We start from the raw sequence: 27,552 nt of genomic DNA, 5'->3' as shown, positions 1-27,552 counted from the left end.
TCTAAAAGACTTTTTAAAAAGTCATCAAGAGCAGATGGAAAAGATTGCTAGCAATAAGGATGTCTGAAGGCTTGTGTACTGACTAGTGAAATTCAAGGTTCTACTTGTACACTACCTAGCAAAGTGCCACATGAATGCATCCTGATTTTAATTAAGATGATTTTCAAAGGGCATTCAGTTCCCTCCTCCTCAAAGCAAGATCCTTTCTCCTGTAACTGAAGTGGAAAGGTTACATTTCAAGTTTTTTCATAAAGGTTCTTTATTTTGAAGGAATAATGTTAAAAACAACATTAATGACATTTATAGAACACTCACTATAAGCTGCCATTTCACTTACCCCTATTATTAGCCCTGCTTTACACGTGAAGGAACCAAAGCACAGAGAGCCTCAATAACGTGTCTAGGCTCACACAGCTGGTGCATATTGGAACTAGGCAGGAAGACTTCAGAGTCCAGGTTCTCAACTACCCAATTAAGAAATTGTGCTGTTTCTTAATTGTGTGATGACAGAAACATTTTACTGCTAATTTAAAATATATACTCTATGTAAATATTTATGTAATGTAAACATAGCACACATTATAAAACTATATTATCTTTTCTCAAAAAAGATTGCATTCTACATGCCCATTTTACCCCAGGAAAAAAAGTCTTTATTTTCCTTTTAAATGAGGAGTAACATTTGATTTTGCCAGGGAACTTAAAATTATGTCGAGGTTCCAGTCGTGCATGGCATGGAGATTTATGACAAATATGTAATCTGTTTATTTGTCACCCAACTTGGATGACTTCCAAATGTTTCTTCTTTGTAGTTCTTGATTTTGCTTGGGATTCCCCCCCACCCCGACCCCTCAATGGCCAAATAGAAGAAAACAAAACAAAACCAAAAAACAATGTCTATGTCACGTTTGCTCCAGTTAGGGAATACCAACGTGCTGACAGACAGCTCTGGTTTTTAAAAAATCTTACTGTATGTCACTTGCAACTCTGAAGAACATTCATGTGTTAGTGGACTGGATTTGGAAGAAAAAAAAAGAAGGAGAAAAAAACCCCACCAAGTTGCGGCTCAAGTCCCTCTGCCATTTGCTGCAGTGAGTTTTCCTATTCCATTTTGCTGGGGGGAAGGCATGCTTTACAGAACACATCAAACTGTCCGAAAAAGGTTGTCTGCAACCCTCACGTTTAAAAGAGGATTTCTTTCCCTTTCCTTCACATATCAAAGAAGGCACTCGGGGAGGAAATAAACCATAATTAGGCATGAGCGAGCGAGCGAGCAGACAGACCCCTTGCTCTGCCTTCCCTGTCCCCGCCCCCCAAGCCTTGGCAACCGTCCTGGGCGCAAGCGAGGAGGGGGGTGTCTCCCCAGCAGCTGCAGCGAAAGCGCGTCCACGACCGCGCCCGCCGCCAGGATCTGGGCGGCGGCGGGGCTAGCCCGGGGGCGCGCTCGCTCGGGAGCGCGCTCATGCAGCGGTTTTCTTCTCCCACAATCCAGAGGCAGCTGCGCGGGAGGGGCGGGGAGTCGGCGGAAGGATATCGGCGCGGAGGAAGCTGCGCCCTCCCTTTGACGGCGGCCCCCGGCATTGGCGGGCGGCTCTGGCGGGCGGCGAGGGGTGGGGTGTGATGCGGCACTGCGGTTCTGAGGCCGTTACTCCGGCTTCTCCATAGAGGGCGGAGGAGGTTGGAGCGAGGCGGTGATTTTGTGCCAGGGATTCCCAGAGAAGCGCTGAAAAGGCTGGCAGGGCTTAGGAAGCTGGGGGGTTAGGGACACACATTCAAGCCCCCACCCCCGGGAGGGGAAGGGGGCTGGAGGCAAGGCTTGAGGGCGGCGGAGGGATGGTGTCTGTTCGGGGGGAAGGGGTGAGCCCTGCCTGTTGGTGCTGAGGGGCTGCGGGCAGTGGAGGCTCCGCGGGTCGAAAACGGCTCCATGCCCATCGGTGGGTGGAACGTGTAGAGGTCGGAATGCCGAGGTCGAGTCTGGCGGCCCCTCGGAATCCTTAACGTGGTCTCTGTCTAACATTTCATTTAGCCCACGTTGGGATTAATTCACTGGGAGCAGTTTCGCTGGTCTGGCTCCTCCAGGAGCTGGACAACCTTGACGGGCTTTTTGTCTTGGGCTCCAGCCCCCTTTCCCTTCCTCCTCCTCCAGATGCCTTTTCTCTGCCCCTCCTCGCCCGGTACAGACATTTCCAGCGCAGGCTGCTGCTCGTGGTGTCCGTCGTCGAAGCCACTTATTGGGATTTCGGCTTGTTTCCCTCTGGGGTGTTTTTTGAGGAGGAAGAGTGCCCCCCTCCTCCACGATGGGATTTTCCTCCCTTGCCGAAATGGACTTTCATTGATTTCTACTTACTTCCACGTTTAGTGACCAATTCCCTAGGCGTATTTTTGTGGTAGTTCCTTTTTTCAAATACATACTCTGTAAAATGGAGAACGAAATTTTTACTCCCCTTTTGGAGCAGTTCATGACCAGCCCCTTGGTCACTTGGGTAAGTGGGGTGTCCTTTATTGTATATTTTGCTGCATTATTTGTGGCTGCAGAGATGGAGGTGGGCGTTCATGTCGTGGTGATCCTTCTGTTCTAGGTTAAAACGTTTGGACCTCTGACTGCAGGAAATGGGACCAACCTTGATGAATATGTGGCTTTGGTGGATGGGGTGTTCCTGAACCAGGTCATGCTCCAAATGTAAGTTCTTCCTTCTTTCCTAGGTAACTTGTTTTCTTTGAGAAATAGCATACGGTGAACTTTGAGACACGATGTTTTAAGCCCCTAATTTGCTTCATTGGCCAGAAAAATTCAGGTGGTTTAAGAATTAGATCTTGAAAGGAATGATAATGTTATGCGCTCAGCCCATTATCACAACCTAGGAATTCTACCTGTTAAAATTGTGATACTTTAGTTTTTCATTCTGTCAACCATGTATCGTCACTTGTCTTCAGTACTGAAATCCAAGCCACATTGTGTCTTCTTTGATAATTTGGTAAAATAAGAGAGAGAATGAGAATCTGGTTTCCTAAGATAGGAAAAAAGACTTTACTGTGAAGTTATGTGCATTTGATGCAGAAATGTTTCTTATTAACCTTTATATCTAGAAATAAGTGGCTCAAAATTTGAAACTCGTTAAGTAATAGCAGATTTCAGAAGAGAAAATTTGAAACAGTTCTGATTGGTGAGGACTCTTGCTGTAGTAAATAATTTAAATGCCTGTAATAACTAAAGCTTGATGAGATGATTTATTGTGTGAATTATTAGGTTGCTTAATATTTTAGGGATCATTTTAAGGTATTCTTACAGGTTTTGAAATGCAAGTATCAAGTCTTAATAACAATTAGATAACGACTTAGTGGGCAAATCTTTGTCTTTTGTGTTTATAATATTGGGTTTGTACTAAGTAGGAAAGTATGCTTTTGAGATGGAAATTGAATAGTGAAAGTATATTGGTAGCTGGATTAGTAAAATTAAAACTCAGTTTTTATCCAATTACAGATATTGTAGCATACGTGCATTCTAAGTACGCTAATGTAGTTTATCAAACTGAATTTTTCAGTTGTGCTCAAAGTAGTGCGTACTTAGGCTTATTTCTCTTTAATAGAATCTGATTAGAAGAGGTAGTTTGGAACTTTTATATGTATGGGAAATCGGCGTGTTATTAATAAATAGTTGTTATTAGAGTATAAGTCTGCCTTACTGCTCTGATAACCTTATCAAGTTTGTATTTTATTGATTTAGATTTTTGTGTTTAAGACGGTAGAAGTCAAATCTATAAAAAATTGCTCTCTCGTTAACTTCTCTATGTGCTCAAAGAGATTTATGGGCTGTTTTTCATGTACGTGTTGATCCAACAGGGAAGTATTATACTATTATACATTTTCAACCAGTGTCTTATTTTCATAGGCACCCAAAGAAATGTGTATGCTATCTGAATATGCATATATGTTTTCCTTAAGAAAGGAAAAAAGAGCGTAGACATTATTTCCAGGGTTAGTAAATATATTTTTGACAGCTGTGTAATGGAATTATTTTTTATCCTCAAAATATCTAACTATTTCCTAAGCAAAATGGTAGGATAATAAACTGACTTCTGTTTTGGGGAAACTACATGACAGAAAGGGTAGCCATTACACTAGATATTCAGAACTTGTTCCCCTATGTCTCTTTATGTGCTTATTTTTAGACAGAAAATTTTGAATTTGTATGCTAAAAAAATGTATTCACAAAAATAGGGAAATATATTACTTTAGTTTTCCACTTTAATTTTATTTGTACGATTCTTTTTCCAAAAAATTTTGTTTTTTTTTTTTTTTTTTGCATCCTAAATACTTAACTGAGGTGCTAAAAACAAATACATTAGTTTGTTTCCACTTCGAATGCAGTTTTATGCTTAAAAAATATATGTATATTTTTAAAATGATGGTATTCCAAAATAGTGGTTGCCAGGTTGCTGTTTTTCATGAGGGCTAGCTCCTTTCCAAACCACAAATCTGCTTCTGTATTTTCAGTTCCACCTCTCAGTTTCTTTAGATTTTTTTTTTTTTTTTTGGTGTCCTAATTCTGTTGTAAATGACCTATATAAATTAAAGGAAAAGAAAAGAAAAAAAGTATACTTTTGCTTTGTTTGAATAATTTGCTAAAATAAGATCAACACAAATTTATCTTAAATTATTTAACTGATAGGACAACAAAATATACATTGTTTTAAAAGCTGTATTTTGCTAATTTTGAAGTCATTAGGATTTCTGTTAAGCACTTTACTTAGATTAATATATGCTTTAATGTACTTTATTATAAAGTGTCAGTTGTTGTTGTAACTCTGTACCTAGTAAATGTAAAAGTTAGGCCTAGTCTAATTTCTACAGTACATTTAGTTACAGAATTTGTGAGCAAGAACCCTTTGTAAATGAAACTATTTATATATTTTCCATGTTTCTTGTGCTTGGAATTCGATGAGTGTCTTGGATCTGTGGGTTTGTAGTTTTTATCAAATTTAGAAAAGTTTCAGTCATTATCGCTACAAAAAATATATATATATATATTTTTGACCTCTTCACCCTTTTGAAAGTCCAATTACATATATACTAGTCGCTTTGATGTTGTCTTAAAACTTACTGATGTTTAATTCAATTTTCTTTCAGTCTTCTTTGTTTCATTTTGAATAGTCTGTTGTGATGTCTCCAAACTTACTAATCTTTTCTTCTACAATGTTTAGTCTGCTCTTGATCCCACCCACCGTATTTTTCATTCCAGATATTATAGCTTCATCTCTAGAAATTGTCTTGTATCTTCCATGTCTATGTTTTTCGTGCTCTGTCTTTTCTCTAGCTTCTTGAACATATGGAATACAGTTATAATTGGCTTAATGTCTATGTCTGCTAATTCTGTCTGTGTCATTTTGGGGTTGGTTTTGATTGATTGATATTTCTCCCCATTATGGATTCTGTTTTCTTGCTTTTGCATGCCTGGTGATTTTTTTTTTTTTAATTTGATGCCAGACATTTGAAATTTTAACTTGTTTGGCGCTGGATATTTTTGTATTCCATTAAATACAAAAATCTTGAGCTTTGTTCTGGGATGCATTAAGTTACCTGAAAACAGTTTGATCTTTTGGGGACATGCTTTTAAGATTTGTTAGGCAGTACCACTTTGTCACACTGTTGAGGCAAAACCCCTCCGAATATTCTAGCTGGTGGGAACAGGACCTACTTGGTGGTGTTCGCTCTCAATCTTTTTGGTGGTTCTTTCACTATCTTTGGGTTGTTTCCTCACACTTACATTCTGATAAGTACTCAGACTTGAGGGATACCCTTTGCAGATCTTTCTCACTGTGCAGCTCTCTTAAGTACTCTGCCCTGTGTACTTTACCTACCTTGCTGTCACCTTTAGCTACCTTGCTGTCTCCAGACTCAGTTCTGTCTCCTCAGCTCACTCCAGTGTGCTCTGCCTGGATTCCCCTCTTCCTGTTCTGTGGCCTGGAAACTCTTTCAAGGCTGTAATGCTGGAGCAGTTATTGGATTCATGCTTGTTTCCCATCTATTGGGGATCACTGTCTTTTGTTGCCTGATGTACAATGTCTTGAAAAATGTTTTATGTATTTTGTCTTCCCCCACCCAGTTGTTTCAGGGAGGAGGGCAAATTTGGTCTCTGGCCACCAGTAAAAATATGTTTGTATACTTTTTTTTTTTCAAGATGAGGTCTTGCTATGTTGCCCAGGCTGGAATATGTGATCATAATGCACTGTGGCCTCAAACTCCTGGGCTCAGGCCATCCTCCCACCCTAGACACCTGAGTAACTGGGACCGCAGGCATGTGCACCACAATGCCTGGCTGTTTATATACTTTTAATTACATTTTTGCTCTGCTAGTCTTATATTATTGCTTTTAGATGTAACATGGACTTTTGTTATAGGAACTTTTTTGAAACGGGGTCTCGCTCCGCACCCAAGCTGGAGTACAGTGGCTTGATCTTGGCTCACTGCAAGCTCCACCTCCTGGGTTCATGCTGTTCTCCTGCCTCAGGCTCCTGAGTAGCTGGGGCTACAGGCACCCACCACCATGTCTGGCTGATTTTTTGTATTTTTTTTTAGTAGGGACGGGGTTTCACCATGTTAGCCAGGATGGTCTCGATCTCCTGACCTCGTGATCCACCTACCTCGGCCTCCCAAAGTGCTGGGATTACAGGTGTGAGCCACCGTGCCTGGCCAGGAACCTTGTTATATAAGTTTTTTCACCTTAAATGTTTATTAAGACTAAGAAAATTGATTAATTTAATGACTCTGGTGTTGCCGTTTTGCACCCAGACTCTGTAAGTGAAGAGCTAACTTCTTCATGACACTGTTTACTGACTCTGCCTCACAATTTTGAAGTCTGTTCACTGACTTGGGATTTACTGTATTCAGAGATGAATCCTGAATTTCATTGAGTAGCTTTTTGAATCAAATAATCTCTGTAAGAACTTGTAACATGACATCAATCCTCTTTAACTAATGGGAAGGAAGAGGGAAGCTATTTAGAGATCTGGAATGATGGGCCAGCTCTTCTGTACGCTATAGGGCATTTCCTACTTCAGTGGATTGAAATCTTTTTTCTTTATTGTTACTTATCAGTTGTAGGGCTTGGTGACAGTGAAGTAGAAATAATTGTTTTCCTGTTTAAGATGTTGTTTAGTTCTGGAGCCAGTTTTGAATATTACTTGCTGTGAGTTTTTAAGGAATTTGTGACATTGTAGTTAATTTCATACTCCTAAAATTTTAAAAACGTGCAATTCGTATTACCCAAATGGTTGAAAATATGGATGTCTTAGGGTTTTAAGTAATGAGAAAATTGTTAATAGTATCAGAACAGTATTTGGAATTATTATTTATGATCCAAACCCATTAGATAGTTATAGAGAACTATACTTGGAACACTTGGTAATTGTGATATACTTGTTTTAGCCTTTCTTTTCCTTTAGAATCTTGGGTTTGAAGGGACTTCAGAAGTCATCTCCTGTTTTTTTTTGTTTGTTTGTTTTTTTGGTTTTTTTTGGAGACAGGGTCTTGCTCTGTTGCCCAGGCTGTAGTGCAGGGGCATGATCACCGCTCACTGCAGCCTTCACCTCCCGGGCTCAAGCTATTCTCCCACCTTAGCCTCCCAAGTACCTGGGACCACAGACACACACTACCACGCCTGACTAATTTTTGTGGTTTTTGTAGCGATGGAGTTTCACTATGTTGCCCAGGCTGGTCTCAAGCGATCCACCCACCTCAGCCTCCCAAAGTGCTGGGATTACAGGTGTGAACCAGCCTGACTCTTTGCTTGACTCTATTGACTAGCCTGTGAGTTTCCTGAAGCCAGGGACTCTATCTTTTGTCTCTGTATTCCTAGGGCAGTGCTTGACAAACAGTAGGTTCTTGCTATATTTCTGTTGAATGATTGAATAATAGAGCCATGTGTAGTAAAGTAGAATGAATTTGGACCTCATGTTAGATAGACTTGGGTTCAGTTCTATCTGTGCTACTTATTGGTATGTGAACGTAACATCTCCAAATTACAGTTCCTACATTTATAAGATGGGAGATAATGTTTCCTTCCTGGTGGGGAAGGATTATCTCTACTAAGACAGGGATAGATATGTCTATTTTCTGTTTTGTTGACCCACTATATCCCCAGTCCTGGTTGCTGTTATTATTATTATCTTGTGCTATACTATATCTAGCTACTTATGGTTCCTCAAGTAAATCATGATAGTTCACAGCTTAGTTTTTTTGTTCATTTGTTTTTGAGGCAGGATCTCACTCTGTCACCCAGGCTAGACTGCAGTGGCACAATCTCAGCCCACTGCAACCTCAAACTCCTGGGCTCAAGCAATCCTCCCACCTCAGCTTCCCAAGCAGCTGGGACTGCAGGCATGTGCTACTGCACTTGGCTAATTTTTAAAAATTTTTTTGTAAAGAACAGGTATCACTTTTTTGTCCAGGCTGGTCTTGAATTCCTGGGCTCAAGTGATCCTCCCACCTCAGCTTCCCAAAGTGGCTGGCATTACAGGCATGAGCCACTGAGCCTGGCCTATAGCTTAGTTTTGTATGATCTCTGTTAGTGTCACCTCTATATAGCTGTATGATCTTTAGTAAGTTACTTAATTTGTAAGTGGGATAAAAGTCACAGGATTATTATGAGAATCAAATAGTATAATGTATGTACAATGCTTAACATATAGAAAGTGTCCAATAATGTTAGCTCTTTATTGTTTTATTTATATTATTATCATTAGAATTATTTTCCTCTAGAGCAGCGGTCCCCAACCTTTTTGGCACCAGGAACTGGTTTCATGGAAGACAATTTTTACATGGACCAAGGCTGAGGGGAGATGGTTTCAGGATGAAACTGTTTCACCTCAGATCATCAGCCTTTATATTCTTATGAGGAGCATGCAACCTAGCTCCCTCGCATGTGCAGTTCACAATAGGGTTTGTGTTCCTGTGAGAATCTAATGCCTTTGCTGATCTGACAGGAGGCGGAGCTTGGGCAGTAATGCTTGCCAGCCCACCACTCATCTCCTGCTGTGTGGCTTTCCTAACAAGGCATGGACCCAGTCGATGGCCCAGGGATTAGGGACTCCTGCTCTAGACTATCCTTACCCTTTTCTTTGACTAACCAATTCCTGCTCTTCCCTTAATACCTTGTGAAGTCCCCAGGCAGAGTTGTTTTCTTGCTTATGATTCTGAAGTACCTTCACCTGAGTAGCTATTGCTCTGCTTTATTACTGTTTAGGGGCTAGATGTTTTGTCTCATATATTGCTAGCACCTAACCTAGTACTTAGCATGTATCACCAGCACCTAGCATGGAAGTTGGCATGTCGTAAGTTGTAAGTAAATGTTGAAGAACTAAGTGAAGATAGCTATAATTGTATTAATTTTCAAAATTTTGAGAATACTTTCTAGTTTTAGTACTATAGAATTTAGTTTATTTTTTTAGTTTGTCTTCTATTTCTCCTTTTTATTTGTTCTCTCTCTGTCCCCGTATTTGTTTTAATTACCTTTATTGTATATTTTTCCCACCTATGTTGTATCTCCTTTGAGGCAAGGTGATTGGAACAAGATTTCATGGTCCATGGTTTTTTACAGTATTAGAGTATAGAGTGCTTTCAGTTTGGTTTCCAATAACTTTCCTGTCCAGTATGTTGTGTTTTTTTGTTGTTGTTGTTTGTTTGTTTTTTGAGACGGAGTCCTACTCTGTCACCTTGGTTGGAGTACAATGGCGTGATCTTGGCTCACTGCAACCTCCTCCTCCCAGGTTCAACTGATTCTCCTGCCTCAGCCTCCTGAGTAGTTGGGATTACAGGTGCCCACCACCATACTTGGCTAAGTTTTGTATTTTTAGTAGAGACAGGATTTCACCATGTTGGCCAGGCTGGTCTCGAACTCCTGACCTCAAGTGATCTGCCCGCCTCAGCCTCCCAAAATCTCATGCTGGGATTACAGCGTGAGCCACCGCACCTGGGCCATGTTGAGATTTTTTTGTCTACAGCTTTGTATTGGACTGTCTTCAAGAAAAGTCCATCATGATTGCCTTGTTCTCAGTATGATTCATATTTAGTTAAAGTACAGAAATGATGAGAACCTAGAGAAGAACAGGTGAACTAGATGTTATACATGAGAGTATATTTAAATTTTTTAACTGAAAATTTTCTCTTAATATATATTATGGGAAACTAGTTCTCACAGGATAAATGGAAAGGAAGAGCAATTCTTTCAATAGGACACCAGTTGACTTTTAGGATCCATGAAACAGTTTGATACCATTCTAGGCATGAAGTTTTCAATATTTAGAAATAGTATTTGAGATTATACTTTGTATTGGGACATCTGTATAATACTTAATTTATTAATTAGTAAACTGGCTGCTTTTGGAGAGTCAGAGTGGTAGGAGGGCAAAAACAAAAACATGGACTTGAAAGTTTAAATCCTCAATCAGTCATTTAATATTTAGCTAGTTATTGAAATTAGAAAATTAAATGTTTTCTTTATTCCTGATTCTATTTTTATGCCTTCTTAGATCTATTTTGCTAGTTTAATAATCTTTCTTTTTTTTTTCTTTGAGACAGGGTCTCTGTCTGTTGCCCAGACTAGAAAGTAGTGGCGAAATCTTGGTTCACTGCAACTTCTGCATCCTGGGCTCAAGCGATCCTCTCACCTCAGCCTCCTGAGTAGCTAGGACTACTACCATGGCCGGCGAATTTTCTTTTCTTTGCTTTTTTTTTTGTAGAGGCAGAGTTTTGCCATGTTGTCCACACTGGTCTCAATCTCCTGGGCTCAAGCAGTCCACCACCTCAGCCTCCCAAAATGCAGAGATTAGAGGCATGAGCCACTGTGCCTGGCCTAGTTTAATAAAAATTGATGGATAAAACTCATTAACTTCACTCTGAGTGAGAGGAGATCTGCCCCTAACATTTGTAAGATCCAGGATAAGCATTCATTTACCACAATAGGCCTAAATATTTAAAGCTTATAAACCAGGCCAGCAAATCATTAACTATATTCTAGTCTTTTCTCTTGATAAATATACCTTCATAATGACTTGAAAGGTTCAAATTTAAAATCTGTGGAATTTAGAATTCATAAATTCACAGTTTTGCAGCAGAATGTGGTTAAGCCCAACCTCCTCCCCCCATCCCTGGCTCTTTCTGGCATCACAAAGAGGTCTCATGTACATGCTGTGAACACCTTGCATGCATGCACAAGGTCTAAGCTCTTGTACTCCCATCCCCAAACAAGTACTCCTTGGCCCAAGGGTGTACACAAGTGTGGCACAGTCTATTCTAAGGACAGACCTAGGAAAGAGGCCTGTGTGGGCCCTGAAATTGAGTTAAAAGTGTTTGGGCAAGAAATTGCAAAGTTCTGGGTACCTGGAGTGTCATTTAAAAGTGGGGAGGTAGGCCAGGCATGGGGGCTCACGCCTGTAATCCCAGCATCTTGGGTGGCCGAGGCCAGTGGATCACTTGAGATCAGGAGTTCAAGATCAGCCAGGCCAACATGGTGAAACCCCGTCTCTACTAAAAATACAAAAATTAGCTGAGCATGTTGGCGGGCCCCTGTAAGCCCGGCTACTCGGGAGGCTGAAGCAGAAGAATCGCTTGAAGCTGGGAGGCGGAGGTTGCAGTGAGCCAAGATTGTGCCAATGCACCCCAGCTTGGGTGACAGACTCTGTCTCAAAAAAAAAAAAAAAAAAAAAAAGGAGGTATATAGGCACATACCCCTGTTTATGTGGGCTCCTTTCCCAGTGGAAGCATGTGGGCCGAGGAGGGCCAGAGTGGGACTCAGGGCAGAGCTCTTTCTTGTCAGGATCTAAGTGTAATACTCGGTGAAAGGGATGAAGGGCTAGTTCCTTCAAAGATCAATTAATATGGGAGTAGTTTCTAAGTGCTTACTGTGTAACAAACTGCTAGATGCTAGGAATAGGATGCTTTGCCCACGATAAAGGGGAGGTGCATGTAAACAAATTGCAATGTGGTATCTGTGCCATGATAAGGAATTGTGTTCTTGAGACAGTGTTCGCACAGAAAGGGAAGTGATGATTTACATGGAGGAAGGGCTTCTTGGAGGAGCTGTTTGAGCTGGACATGAGAGCTCCGTAGGAGAAATTAGGCTGAACAGGAGTCATAAGCAGTGGAAGGACATTTTAAGCAAAGAAAATAGCATGAAAAAGAGGCACGAAGATGTAAATAACGGTGGAGGAATTAGGTTTGAGAAAAGTGGAAAAATTTTACAAGGCTGCTAAGAGGAAATCACAAAGAGTGTCAGTTAAAGATGAATACAAGTATTGTCATGCAGGGTTGATGGCTTATTTGAGATTTGGAAACCACACATTTGTAGTTGAGCCAGTGAGCATGGTTGACTAGCCAGTAATGCTTAGCTGCTCAGAAACTGACAAAAATACCTGTAGAATTTATTCAGAATTCTGAATAAACAGACGTGGGATGAGAGAAAAAACAGACTACAGATTCTTAGCTGAATAGTTGAATAATAATGTGTGAACATTAAAGTGAGGAAGAAAGCAAAGATCAGGAGGAAGCTTAGAGATTAAAGGTTGTGTTACTGGAAAGGGGTCCCAGTCCAGACCCCAAGAGAGGGTTCTCTCGGGCAAGAAAGAATTTAGGGCGAGTCTATAAAGTGAAAGCAAGTTTATTAAGAAAGTAGAGGAATATAAGTATGGCTGTTCCACAGGCAGAGCAGCCATGAGGGCTGCTGATTGCCCATTTTTGTGGTTATTTCTTGATGATATGCCAAACAAGGGGTGGATTATTCATGCCTCCCCTTTTTAGACCATATAGGGTAACTTCCTGCCATTGCCATGGCATTTGTTAACTGTCATGGCACTGGTGGGAGTGTAGCAGTGAGGACGGCCAGAGGACACTCTTGTCAGCATCTTGGTTTTGGTGGGTTCTGGCCAGTTTCTTTACTGCAACCTGTCTTGTCAGCAGGGTCTTTATGACCTGTATCTTGTGCCAACCTCCTATCTCAACCTGTGACTTAGAATGCCTCACCGGCTGGGAATGAAGCCCAGCAGGTCTTAGCTTTATTTTACCTAGCCCCTATTCAAGATGGAATTGCTGTGATTCAGATGTCTCTGAGAGTTGTAATAAGAATGAAGGAAGAGTAGATTAGAAGTGAGGGCATGAGAGAGGGTGAAAAGATAGGAGGTCAAGGTCAAAGTAGATTTTCAGAATTTGAGATTTTGGAGGTTGCAGTTCTGAATAGTGATTAGGACTATGATTAGACAATACTAATGGGTGGATAAAATAGAATAAAATGAAGATAAGTAAAGTTGAGTAGGAACTTTCTTCCTTTTTTTTTTTTTTTTTTTATGAGACTGTGATCTCTTGATTTCACGCTAGAGGTAGAAGTTGGTATTTTGAATTAAAATAGAAAGCTGGGGCCAGGCGCAGTGGCTCACACCTATAATCCCAGCACTTTGGGAGGCTGACGCGGAGACAGGTGGATCACCTGATGTCAGGAGTTCGAGACCAACCAGGCCAACATGGTGAAACCCCGTCTCTACTAAAAATACAAAAATTAGCTGGGCATGGTGGTGAGTGCCTGTAATCCCAGCTACTCGGGAGACTGAGGCAGGAGAATTGCTTGAACCTGGGAGGTGGAGGCTGTAGTGAGCTGAGATCATGCCACTGCACTACAGCCTAGAAGATAGAGCAAGACTCTGTCAAAAAAAAAAATAATTTAAACTAGAAAGCTGGGCAGTATAATTAGTGGGGAAGAAAAAAAAGGTCATTGTTTATAACATTTTATTTTATTTTATTTATTTATTGTTTGAGACAGAGTCTTCCTCTGTCACCCAGGCTGGAGTGCAGTGGTGCGATCTCGGCTCACTGCAACCTCTGCCTGCCGGGTTCAAGCAATTCTCCTGCGTCAACCTTCCTGGTAGCTGGGATTATAGGCACCCACCAGCGTGCCCGGCTAATTTTTATATTTTTAGTAGAGATGGGATTTCACCATGTTGGCCAGGCTGATCTCGAACTCCTGACATCAGGTGATCCACCTGTCTCGGCCTCCTAAAGTGCTGGGATTACAGGCATGAGCCATCGTGTCCAGCCCACAACTTTTTATATTAACATAGTCCTTACATTAAAAATCAAACTTTGTGAGGTAGCTCAGTAGTCCTTCATGAAAAATTTTTAGATAGTGTATTCTTTTTTTTTTTTGAGACGGGGTCTTGCTCTGTTGCCCAGGCTGGAATGCAGTGGCATGATCACAGCTCACTACATCCTTGACCTCGCAGTCTCAGACGATCCTCCCACCTCAGCTTCCTGAATAGCTGGGACTATAGGTGTGTGTCACCATGCCTGGCTAATGAAGATTTTTTTTTTGTAGAGATGGGGTCCTACTTTGTTTCCTAGGTTGGTCTTGAACTCCTGGGCTCAAGCAATCCTCCTGCCTTGGTCTCCCAGAGTCCTGGGGTTATAGGCATTAGCCACTGTGCCTGGCCTGTATTCTTAATGTGACTGATTTTCCTAGTGAAGGCTAGGAAAAAAGTTGAACTTCACAGTATTATCGATAACATAACTATTAATGTCTCCTTTCCCTGGGTGGTGAAGGACCAAGGAAGTTGGTTTAGTTTTAGATGTTGGATACTAGTCTTTGATTTTTTTTTTTTTTTTTTTTTTTTTTTTCATTTGAGACAGGGTCTCGCTCTGTCACCCAAGCTGGAGTGCAGTGGTGTAATCACAGCTCACTGCAGCCTGTGCCTCCTGGGATCAAGCGAGTCTCATGCCTAAGCTTCACGAGTAGCTGGGATTACAGTTGTACACCACCACACCCGGCTAATTATTCTTTGGTATTTTTAGTAGAGACGGAGTTTTTCCATGTTGGCCAGGCTGCTCTCCAACTCTTCACCTCAAGTGATCAGCCTGCCTCAGCCTCCCAAGTGCTGGGATTACAGGTGTGAGCCACCATGCCTGGCCACTAGTCCTTGATTAAGACTTGAACTACTACAAAGTAGTGGAGGATGAGAATTTACAGGGAAATACCAATGGAAAGACAAAACGCCTAATCCATGGTTTGAAAGGTGAACTGTAGTAATATCCCAGTTAACTTGAATAATTAGGGAAAATGGGGTGAGTTTTCTCATATTTGAAGGTTAACTTAATTTTTTCCAGCTCCTTATTTCATATATTTGCAAATGAATTAGACTATATTTCCACCTTTTTAAATAGAATATACATGTAATGATTCAGAATTTGTAATTTTTTTTTTTTGTCCTGAGACAGAGTCTCGCTCTGTTGCCCAGGCTACTGGAGTGCAGTGGCCTGATCTTGGCTCACTGTAACCTCCACCTCTCTGATTCAAGCGATTCTCCTGCCTCAGCCTTCCGAGTTGAGTTGCTGGGACTATAGGGCGTGCCACCACGCCTGGCTAATTTTTTGTATTTTTAGTAGAGACGGGGTTTCACCATGTTAGCCAGGATGGTCTCGATCTCTTGACCTCGTGATCTGCCTGCCTCAGCCTCCCAAAGTGCTGGGATTATAGGCATGACCTGCCGCACCCGGCCTGTATCTTTTTTTTTTTTTTTTTTTTAACTTAAGTATAGCAGCAGCCCCCAACCTTTTTGGCAGTAGGGATCATTTTCATGGAGGACAATTTTTTTCATGGACCAGGGCGGGGGGCATTAAATTCTCATAAGGAATGGGCAACCTAGATCTCTCGTATGGCAGTTCACAATAGGATTCGTGCTCCTAAGAGAATCTGTTGCTGCCGCCAGTCTGACAGGAGGTGGAGCTCAGGTGGTAAAGCTCACCTGCCCACCGCTCACCTCCTGCCGTGCAGACTGGTTCCAAACAGGCCACGGCCCTGGACTAGTCCTTGGCCCAGGGGTTGGGGACCCCGAAGCATAGTACTGAATGTGTATACTGACTAAGACAAACCTGTAGTTAATAGTGAATGATCCCAAGCAGGTATTTGAAAACAAATCTCTGGTTATTAGGTTGCTTTTTTTTCTTCTTCTTTTTTTTCATTAATCTGTATGGGTTTCATGTTTCTTTTGAGAGAGAGAGTGTGCTGAGAGAGTGAGTTGTGCAGGCGTGTGAACTGAAATAAATTAGGGAGCCCCGATGTCTAGAAGTTAGGTTTGGCCCCTGAAGGTATGGTTAGTCAGGGAAACCTATCTGTGAAGGAAGTTAGATTTGATTTAAACCTTGAAAGGTGACTGGACTTGGATAGCTATCCACGAGGAGAGGAGGGTATTTTAGGCCACGGAAGCATTTTGGGGGGAAAGCATACTGCACATATGATTTGGGAAATGGTGAAGAGACTAGCCTTAGTGGAGGAACCAAGTTGAGGAATAGTACAATACAGTATTTTAAAATCTTAGGTCATTTGTTCCTTTGTCTTTTAAAAACTATTTAGTGGCCGGGCGCGGTGGCTCACGCCTGTAATCCCAGAACTTTGGGAGGCTGAGGTGGGCGGATTACCTGAGGTCAGTTTGAGACCAGCTTTGCCAACATGGTGAAACCCCATCTCTACTAAAAATACAAAGATTAGCTGGGCGTGGTGGCACATGCTTGTAACCCCAGCTACTCGGGAGGCTGAGGCAGGAGAGTTACTTGAACCCGGGAGGCAGAGGTTGCCGAGATCGCGCCACTGCACTCCAGCCTGGCTGACAGAGCGAGACTCTGTCTCGAAAAAATGACTCTTTTGCTGAATTGGAGGTCCCCAAAACAGTTTGTTTCTCATGGACCATTTGTAGAACATGACTGCAAGTTTTGTTAACTTGTCTATTAATAATTCCTTACCTTTCTGTATGTGTATCTTTCCTCTAACTTGGTTCATCGCATCTTGAATGTATGTGTGGCTATTTTTTGTCTTCTATTTTACTTTTTATTATATTTCTAATTAATTTTTGTTTGTCTTAGTGCTTTTACAATAGGTATCTATTATTTTGCCTTTAATTGGTGGGTTTATAATGAAGTAGCATTGATCCATTTGGAGCACTTTTCTGGTACACTGAAAAATACAAACGAATATTGCGGTAATCTTATTCATATACTTAGAGTTGTCCCGTATGGGGACTTTAAAAAAAAAATCAGAGAAATTGGTGATTGGAAAAAAGATTTTCTTACCAAATTTAAAAACTGCTTGCTTAAGGTAAGTTTCCATGACTAAATTTAATTCATTAATTAGAAGAGATTTTCTTTGGGATTTTTTTCTCATTTTAAAGGGCTTTCTTCTCAAAAATGAAAGTCACCCATAATTAATACTTGTCACCCATAATTAATCAAGTGAACTATTTAAATTACCTTAGGAGGGGAGTACAGATTAAGAGGCCTTACTATACTGAATTGATAGTATGGGAGGGAAAGCTGTAGTAGGTAAGTCTGTCACTGATCAAGGGAAATACCTGACTGTGTATCAGCTCACTTTGGAATTTCTTGAGTCTCTAGGCCTAAGTAGATCTGGAGCAATTACTACTCTAGAATACTGATTAAAACCAACTTCTGTGACCCAATCTTAGGGCTTAGGGACAATGGGTAAAATGTTCCATCACAGATCAGTGCTGTCCATTGAATCTATAAACAGCCTTCTTTTGTTTCAGTTACTGGTCATGAGGTTGGCAACCATATAAGTGAATGTTCTAGATTAGCATAATATTAAGTCCCCAGGTCTCTATACCAACAACAGGAATTGAATTACCTAATACAGTAGTTCTCAAATAAGATCAGACCCCTGCTAGGACAGAGATTCCTTCAAGGTTGTCTGTCAGGTCAGAATTATTTTCATAATAATACTAAGATATCCTTTGCCTTCTTTTGTGTTGCTAAAGCACTGACGATGCAAAAGCAAAGGTTAGTAAAACTGCTGACATTTTAGTATGAATCAAGGAATTGTACCAAATTGTGTGGGCAATCATTGTATTTTTCTCATTATATACTTGTAAGATGTATATAAATAAACCCAGTTTCACCATGTCCTTGATGAGGCAGTAAAAGTTATTTTGTTGGGTCTCGACCCTTGAATCTTTTTAACATTCTGCGGGCAAAATGGGAACCATATATAATATTCTTGCTCGATGATTATCTCAAGAAAAGGTATTCATGATTTTTGAGTTGCAAGGTTGAAGTAGTCCCTGTTTTTTGGAACACCATTTTTATTTGAAAGAATGACAGACAAACTGGTTGTTAATACTTGAGTACTGGGCAGACAGTTCCTCAGAAATGAATAAAGTGAGCCTGTCACGTCAGGGAAAACAACTGATTGTTGTCAGTGATGAAATTTGATTTATAGAAAACATGGGCTTGACAGCTACTCAATATTTAAAGACTTTTCTGATGAGATTGGAGGTGATATTAATGAATGTGTTTTGGTTTTTGTTTGTTTGTTTTTTTAAGACGGAGTCTTGCTCTGTCACCCAGACTGGAGTGCAGTGGTGCTTCCCGGTTCACACCATTCTCTTGCGTCAGCCTCCAGAGTAGCTGGGATTACAGGTGCCTGCCACCATGCTCGGCTAATTTTTTGTATTTTTAGTAGAGACAGGGTTTCACCGTGTTAGCCTGGATGGTCTCCATCTCCTGACCTCATGATCCACCACCCTCAGCCTCCCAGAGTGTTGGGATTACAGGCATGAGCCACCGTGCCTGGCTGTTTTTTTTTTTTTTAAGTAATAAAATGTGCTGACATTTGGAAGATCTGTATAATTCAGAGAACCAATAATTTCTAAATGACCAATGAATGATGTTAAGAAGTTATGCACACATAATTAAAAGATCCATTGAATGTGCCAGATAGACCAATGGATTTTAATGTAAAACAGAGAAAGAAAAGTTCATTGATATTCAGATTCCACATTGCACTTAACCTTTAAGAAATAACCTTTACTGGATTTTGGTAATATCAAAGAAGAATATCAATAATTGTGTGAATGTGCCAATCATAATTTTCCTTTTTCTAATTACATACTTCTGTGAAGTCATATTTCTTATACTTAAAGCAAAAACAATGTATCGCAGCACACTGAATGCAGAAGCAGGTTTAAGAATACAGGTGTATTCTATTAAGCCAAACACTGAGATTTGCAAAGAAGTGAAAGAATGTTATTTCCCACTAAAATGTTATGTTTTGAAAAAGTTATAAAAATGTTCTTTATGTTAACAAACACTGTTATGTTTAGGTGAATTAATATTTTTTAAAAATTCTTTATTTTAAATTTTAATATAGTAAATATAGATAGATATAATCCACATAAACAAAAGCTCTTTGGGAATCTGCAGTAATTTTTTAAGAGTAAAAAGGGGTTCTGAAACCAAAAGTTAAAAAACTGCTAACTTAATATTTGAAGGGCTAAGTCGACTTATTCTAATAAATAAAGGGTGGGTTCAGCCATTTTATTAAGTTTAGATGAAACCAAAGTAAAGTATATGTATAGTACTGGATTTTAATTATTTTTGTGTCCATTTGCAGTTTTTAAATTAAAGCATTACTTCTGTTTGCTAAATCAGTGAATATCATGCTTTACTGCTAGCTTAATCTTGGACTAACTAGAAAATGTCATAGATTTTCCAACTTTTGAAAAGGTAACTTAATGTGTCCAAAATTATGCGAACAAAAACATGAAAGACTGTGTCTGTAATCTCTGTATGGTATTATATGTCACGTACCTCTCCAAGAATGACCTATTCAGTCAGTGTGAAGATCAAGATAGTTAATATATGTGAAAATATTCTCTAGATAGGTAAAAGCTTTTATTAATATTAGACTTGTTGGCTGTCATGCAAAGTAATTGAATTTATGAAAATGGGAAGAAATTGAGTTGAAGGAATATATATATATATATATTTTATTTTATTTTATTTTTTTTGAGACACAGTCTTGCTCTCTCATCCAGGCTGGAATGCAGTGGTGAGATCATAGTTCACTGCAGCTTCTAACTCCTGGCCTCAAGTGATCCTCCTGCCTTAGCCTCCTGTGTAGGTAGGACTACAGGCACACACCACTATCCCCAGCTAATTAAAAAATGTTTTTTTGTAGACAGGGAGTCTTGCTATGTTGTACAGGCTGGTCCCAAACTCCTGGCCTGAAGCGATTCTCTGGCCTTAGCCTCCCCAAGTGCTGAGATTATGGGTATGAGCCACCTCCTCTAGCCAATACATTTTTTCCCTTAAAACCACTAATTTTCTGTAATGTACCCTCTGAACAGTGCTGCAAAATAAGAAAGCCACTAATTTTCCTGAAATACCTTACTACTTGGATACTTCGATAACCCTCAATGGTGGTGCTATTTACCCAGTTAATTATTTTTCATCAAGCAAACATTCTGGTTTATTCACACTTAAAGTTAGATACGTAAATTAGTTATTTCAGATGTATCATGGTGACATGCAAATATTACATAGTTATGTTATTATATAAATTATCTCAAAAATTTTAAAAGACCACACTACAACCGTAGTTTTAAATTACAGTGCCATGATCAAAAACCCCCATCAGTTAAGCAGCAACACAGAACAGATGGTCCAAGAGGACATACAACAGGTTTACAGTCTGGAGGAGAAAAGCATAGAGCCATTAAAACTATCAGATTTCTGTTTCTTATATATATTAGTTAATGAATAAGTAAAGATACAATCCTTGGTCATACAGGGACCAAATCTTAGCATATTAGTGTTGCAAAATTGCTAACTTTAACTTCATATTTTTTCCTGATTTATAAATTTTTATGTACAATGGTTGATAATACTACTGTCCGTTTATTATTTTAATTGAAATTAATGCAACTTGTCATAAGTAGGTCATTTATAAATGTGAAATTGCTTGAGGCCGTCTTTTACTGCCATGTTGCATTTAACTCCTGGTTGAACAGATTTGAGCTGTATTAGGCTATTTGTCACTAAAGCATTTTTTTACTTTTCATCTTATAAAGGAAGATGGTTGACTTGAAATTGTGTTGTCTTAGAAATAGCTGTGTATGATTGGAAAGGTACTTGCTCACATTCCACATGCCACGTGTATCTTGTTCAATAGCTCATCTTTTATTTTAGAAAATGACCTTTCCAAAGATACATTCTGTAGAAAAAAATGGTATAGTACGCTTTCAAAAAGAGCCTGATAAAAACTTTATTGTGATTATTTATTCCAAATTAATTTTTGTTTTGCATTTTAAGTATTAAACAAAATGAAAGGCAGAATATTTGGAATATTTAATAGACTACATTTTCTCTTTAGAGAATTCTGTGAGTCATACTTAATAGACTACATTTCTTTTTAGAGCATTCTGGAGTCATACCATACTGTTTGTTTAAATTACTGTATTGTGATTTTTATTATATTAAAAGTATTGGAATACAGGATTCAACCTGAGGAAGCTGATAAAAGCACACACACACACACAGGAATGAGTGTTTTTTTCTGTCTTTATATTGGATGCATTATTTTTATAGAAGAAATTTTTAATACTGTTTTCTTTTCTTACGGTTTTTTTTTCTTTTTTTTTTTGGAGATGGAGTCTCCTTCTGTTGCCCAGGATGGAGTGCAATGGCACGATCTCGGCTCACTGCAACCTCCACCTCCCAGCTCAAGCAATTCTCTGTCTCAGCCTCCCAAATAGCTGGGATTACAGGCACCCACCACCATGCCCAGCTAATTTATTTTTATTTTTATTTTTAGTAGAGATGGGGGTTTCACCATCTTGGCCGGGCTGGTCTCGAACTCCTGACCTCATGATCCACCCACCCTGGCCTCCCAAAGTGTTGGGATTACAGGCATGAGCCACGGCGCCTGGCCCAGAGTGACAACTTTTTAAACTTTTTTTAAAGCAATTTCTTCTATTATTTAGCCCATATATAGGGATAATAAAGAGATCACATCCTTAGAGTGAAAGGGCCTGTTTTCTGTGATCCTAACATATGTCAGTATGACCTTTACTCAAATTGGGCCCGCATCAAATGGGAAACTCAAGCCTTATAATGGGAAGTTTATTGCTTTCTAGATCCATGCTGAGAGTGCTTAATGGTTATCCTGGGCTCTAAGTACAGAAAGTTTATAATAATAGACTATAATATAACATCTGATGATTATAAAGAAATAGGAACTTTTCAGTTGTGTTTTCATACTAAAATAACTCTCGAATAGGTACAGTGTAGAATAGAAGTTATAGATAGAGGCTTGGAGTGCTTAGGGTATTAGCCTGTTCAAGAACTCCACTATTCTATTGGTTTTCCTAGAGTCAAATCAGAGCATAGAAATCCCTTCACAGCCCATGTACTAATTTCATAGATTTGTAGACACAAAGCAGCACAGTTTTATGAAGGGATATAGAAAGTTTTCATTCACCTATCTTTAAGATCCCTTTTGATTGTGAGGTTAATTTTAGGTGTTGAAGTACTTTTCACTCAAATATTTAAATTGCGTTTTTCATTTTTCCTCAGATTTCTAAAATTTCATCTGGTATCATTAGTATATAACTATATAATTCCTTCCTTTTATACAAAGAATTATTTTAATTGTTAAAAGCAGTCTTTCGCAAAGTCTGAAAAAACTTAATATAAAACATCAATTTTTTTTTTACAAAAAAATTTTAACAGATTTTGATTAAACCAAAATTCTAAATTCGGAAAACTTGCTAATTCTTGAAAGAGCTTTATGCAAAGACTGTAGAATTTCCTGACAACTGAATAAATTTCAAGATATCATGTGAGGAATATTGGACACAAAATTTAAGAAGAAGCATTAACACTTTTTTTGAAAAAACACTTTAAAGGAAACAGAACTTGATAACAACTCTGTCAAGGACAAAGGTAGCATTTACATTATAAAATTTATTGAAGGAATGATGTCACCATGTGTTCATTAGAATATTACACATCCAAAGTATAATATAATCCAAATTATGTATTTGGATAATCCAAATTAGTATAATCCAAATTGTATATGGTCATGTAGTAATGAGCTTGCACTACAAATAATACAGTTTTAAAATTTATATATATTTTTAGTTCTAATATTAAATTTTTCTTAGGCTGGGCGCGGTGACTTACGCTTGCTATCCCAGCACTTTGGGAGGCCAAAGTGAGAGGATCACTTGAGGCCAGGAGTTCGAGACCAGCCTGGTCTACATGCTGAAACCCCATCTCTCCTAAAAATAACAAAAATGAGTCAGGTGTGGTGGTGGGTGCCTGTAATCCTAGCTACTTGAGAGACTGAAGCAGGATAATTGCATGAACCCAGGAGCATTGAGCTGAGATGATGCCACAACACTCCAGCCTGGGTGACAGAGCGAGACTCCATCTCAAAAAAAAAATTTTTTTTTTCTTGAGTATTTATTGTTAGATTTAAATACCCAGGTTTATAATAAAATATCACCACATTGAACTGGAGGAGGAAAGGAAATTAATCATCTTTAGTTTGATTACTCACTGAAAACAGAATTGGGAATATGCTCAAACAATACAATGAAACAGTGACGTATGATGTACACTTGGGTTTTAGAAAAAACATTGCTGAAACCTTTTTTTTTTAAGTCAGTCTTTTCTTTGTTGTCTTGAATGATCCTATAAAAGGAAAAACTAAGAGAGAGTAAAGGAGCTCTAGGATCCTAGGCAGATTACTAGTTTGAACTTTGGTTTTCTGATTTATGGTGAAACCAGATATCTCTAAAGTGTTTCTAGGTCTAAATGTGGTCAGTGTATGAGTAGGAGACAGTCATAGATGAGAGGTATGTAAGGGATTCAAATGTAGAATAAAGAAAATAGAAATAAAAGATAGAAGAAGGCTAGAAAGGAAAGGTATTTAGTGTTTGCAAATGAAATTTATATAACTGTAAATATACCTAAAATTTTTGTTACTGGTGTTGTTCTTACTCTGTTCTCCCAATTACAAGTATAGTTTTCTCCACAATGATAGCTTGACTAGACCGAGCTTTCATGCATTAAGTAATGTGGCCAGTACAGTAGGTACTCAGTGAGTATTTGTTTAACTTACTGACTAAAGAAGATACCAGACAAAAAAAAAGAAAAAAAAAAAAAAAAAGATACCAGAGTTGATTGCCTAAATAAAACAAGGTTTTTCCTTCAGTTTTACCATGACTTCTTGACCATGCTGCTATTTGTCTTTGTTTGCCATGACACGTGATCTGACTTCTACGACATAGTCTCCTTGTTTTTATAAGTAACTAGTTCTAGTTGATGCTTTTATTTGAGAGACTCGCTTTTCCATTTAAACTCTCATTTGCCTCGGGCTGTTCTGATTTTTTCACTATTTGTCTTGCAATAAGCATAAATCGGTCACAGGTCAGATTTAGCTTGCCTTGCTAATAGTCTTCCTTGTTCTGCAGATCTCAAATTGTAGTTTAGGAGTCTATTATTCAACTGATTTTTGATACACACCTTAGTGAGAGTACCTATTCCAGGCTGCCAAGTGAGTTGTTAGCTTGGAGATTGTCAGCTTGAAACTCTCAATAGAAAGCAATGGTTTAAAAAACACTATGCTTAGTCTTTGTTTATTCTTGTTTTTATTTATTCAAACAATATTTGTGTTAGGAAACATGCTAATTTTTAGAAACAAAAACATGAATAAGAAGATACGGTCCCTCTTTTCAAGGAACTTAGAATCTAGTGAGAAAGTGGGAGTCAAAAAGACCAAGTATTGGAAGACCCGTGACGGAGTTATGTACAAATAAAGGGGAATAGTTATACCATAGAGTGGAGCTGAGAGAGTGTGTAGTCTAGGACTTTGAGGGTGATGTAACAGTGTAGCTCACTACATTAACATATTAATGGAGAAGGATCAGGTGGGAGTAGATGTAGGAAAAATTGGATATGCCAAGTGTGCTGTGGCTTGTGCCTGAAATCCTAGCTAGCTAGAAGACTGAGGTAGGAGGATCACTTGAAGCCAGGAGTTTGAGGCAAGCCTGAGCAACATAGTGAGAGATCTCATCTATAAAACATTTTTTAGGCAGGGCACAGTGGCTCATGCTTGTAATCCCAGCACTATGGGAGGCCGAGGCGGGCAGATCACTTCAGGTCAGGAGTTTGAGACCAGCCTGGCCAACATGGTAAAACCCCATCTCTACTAAAAATAATAAATTAGCCAAGTGTGGTGGCACACACCTGTAATCCCAGCTACTCAGGAGGCCGAGGCAGGAGAACCACTTGAACCCAGAAGGTGGAGGTTGCAGTGAGCGGAGGTTGTGCCATTGCATTTCAGCCTGGGCAACAGAGCAAGACTGTCTCAAAAAAAAAAAAAAAAATCAAAACTTTTTATTTTAAAGTTAGCTAGGTGTGGTAGTGCACATCTGTAGTTCCAGGTACTTGAGAGACTGAGAAGGATTTCTTGAGCCTACAAGTTAAAGGCTGCAGTGTGCTATGATCATGGCATTGCATCTCAGCCTGGGTAACAGAGGGAGACTCTGTCTTCAAAAAAATAAAAAATAAATAATACTGGATAAAGTTCAGCACCCATTCAGACAGTGAATAGAAATGGAAGGGAATGCCTGATAGATGGTATCTATCAGAAAATTACAGCAAACATCATGCATTAATGGTGAAACATTAAATGCAGTTCTTTTAGAGAACAACAAGAGAAGGATATCTGTTGTCTCCATTTCTATTTGTTAATGCACCAAGTAAAGAAACAGAAATGTAATGCAAGATTGAAAAGGTGGAAATAAACTGTCATTTACTGATGGTGTGATTTTTTTTTTAACCTAGAAAACCTAAGAACATGAACCTAGTAAACTAAGTTTTGAAAGGTGGTTAATTAGACATTCAGCATTCAAAAACTCTGTAGTTTTGGCTGGGCACGGTGGCTCACACCTGTAATCCCAACACTTTGGGAGGCAGAGGTAGGTGGATCACTTGAGGTCAGGAGGCCGAGATCACCCTGGCCAACATAGTGAAACCCTGTCACTACTAAAAATACAATTAACACTTAGCCGGTCATGGTGGCGCGTGCCTGTAGTCCCAGCTGCTCGGGAGGCTGAGACATGAGAATCGCCTGAACCCTGCAGGCAGAGGTTGCAGTAAGCTGAGACCGTGCCACTGTATTCCGGCCTGGCAGAGTGAGACTCTGTGGCAAAAAAAAAAAAAAAAAAAAAAAACCCAAAAAACCAAAAACAAAACCCTGTAGTTTTCCTGTTACACAATAGCACCAGTAGACAATGTAATAGAAAAGAAATCCATTTCACAAAGCAACAAAAGCTTCTTTACCCAAGTAAGAAAAAAACCCTTAAATATGTAAGACTTCTGTGGGAAAATTTTAAATTTTTACTGATGGAAATGAAATGCCAGTTTTTAATCAAATTAATATTACTAATGTCAATAAATCCCAACAAGGTTTTTCATAGAACCTTATAAATATCCTAAAATGATAGAAAAGATCAGTATGTTCAATTAATGAAGACAGTATAGAAAACAACAACAACAAAAGAAAGGGACTTGTCTTAGTAGAATTGAGATCATAATAAAGCTATAGTAATAAGCTATAGTAAAACAAGGTTTTAATGACACAGAGATAGACAAATGGCTTAGTGGGACAGAATAGACTCCAAAAGTAGACATACACTTAATGTGGGAATCTGAAATCGGTGAGAAATGTAAGCTCTTTAGAAAATGGTGTTGGCATAATTGATTATCAGTATGGAAAAGCTACAAACTAAATTCAAGAGGACCTTCAAGAGCACCAGTAGACAACCTATTAGAGTAAGAAAGGTTAGCATTGTTGCTAAAGATAAGAAGAATAAACAAAAAATGATAGCATATCATTTCATGTTCACATATCAGCATTAACCTATCAGCAAATAAATTTTTAAAATATTACATTAACTTTAATGGCAAAAACTATAAGCATCTAGGAACAAATCTAATAAAAGGCCTTCCTGAAGAAGATTATAAAATGGTTTTGAAGAAGAGCTGAATGAATGTAGAGAGATACACCATGCTTATCAGTGGGAAGACTCAATGCTGTAGAGTTGTCAGTTCATTCTTAATAAATTTATAGATTGAGTGCAATTTCAGTCAAAATCTTAATAGGTTTTGTTTTTTGTTTATGCAGAATATGACAAGCTGATCCTAAAAATCATCAAGGACCGTGAATGGTTAAGATAAATTTGAAATAACTGTTTAGTCAGGGCGTCTTGCCCTACCTACACATCAAGATGTAAATAACTATAGTTGTTAAGGTGGTGCTGTTGACATGGGAATATATAGGTAGGCCAGTGAAACAAAGGAGAACACAGAAACAAGCCAGGCCCATATATTAATAGGATGCATTGAGAAGAACACAGCATCTCTTCTGTGTTTTTCCTGTTAAGGATATATATCCTGAACTTAATTATGAGTCAACACAGTCTTATCAGACAAACCCAACTGAAAGTCATGCTATCAAGTATGTGGCCTGTAACCCTTCTAAAGTGTCTAGTTCATGTACATCAACAAAAGGCTGAGAAACCTCCAGCCTGAAAGAGATTAAAGATTGCAGTTGAGACTACCACATGCCAAGTATGATTCTGAACTGGATCTATTTTCTTTTGTTTGTTTTTTTTTTTTTTTTGAGACGGAGTCTCCCTCTGTCGCCCGGGCTGGAGT

The 27,552-nt window shown here is 39.1% G+C and overlaps 1 protein-coding gene across 10 annotated transcripts in view; it reads left to right on the top strand.

Moving 5' to 3' along the window:
• Positions 1 to 1,260: 1,260 nt before the first annotated feature.
• Positions 1,261 to 27,552, top strand: part of CCDC88A (coiled-coil domain containing 88A) — a 133,276-nt gene continuing 106,984 nt past the window's right edge. For 9 of the 10 annotated variants that reach the window (XM_023228278.2, XM_023228276.2, XM_023228280.2 and 6 more), the window contains exons 1-2: positions 1,645 to 2,483; positions 2,580 to 2,680. In XM_023228278.2, the coding sequence (XP_023084046.1) occupies positions 2,421 to 2,483; positions 2,580 to 2,680 (164 nt within the window). In that variant the 5' untranslated portion in view covers positions 1,645 to 2,420. Of the gene's footprint in view, positions 2,484 to 2,579; positions 2,681 to 27,552 lie in introns of all 10 variants that reach the window. The other variant, XM_023228272.2, reaches the window with a different exon arrangement.

This window comes from Piliocolobus tephrosceles, chromosome 15 (assembly GCF_002776525.5).
Source record: "Piliocolobus tephrosceles isolate RC106 chromosome 15, ASM277652v3, whole genome shotgun sequence".
In the NCBI taxonomy this organism is placed as follows: domain Eukaryota; kingdom Metazoa; phylum Chordata; class Mammalia; order Primates; family Cercopithecidae; genus Piliocolobus; species Piliocolobus tephrosceles.
The sequence above is the reverse complement of the archived record's forward strand: the minus strand, read 5'-3'. Positions and strand labels throughout refer to the sequence as shown.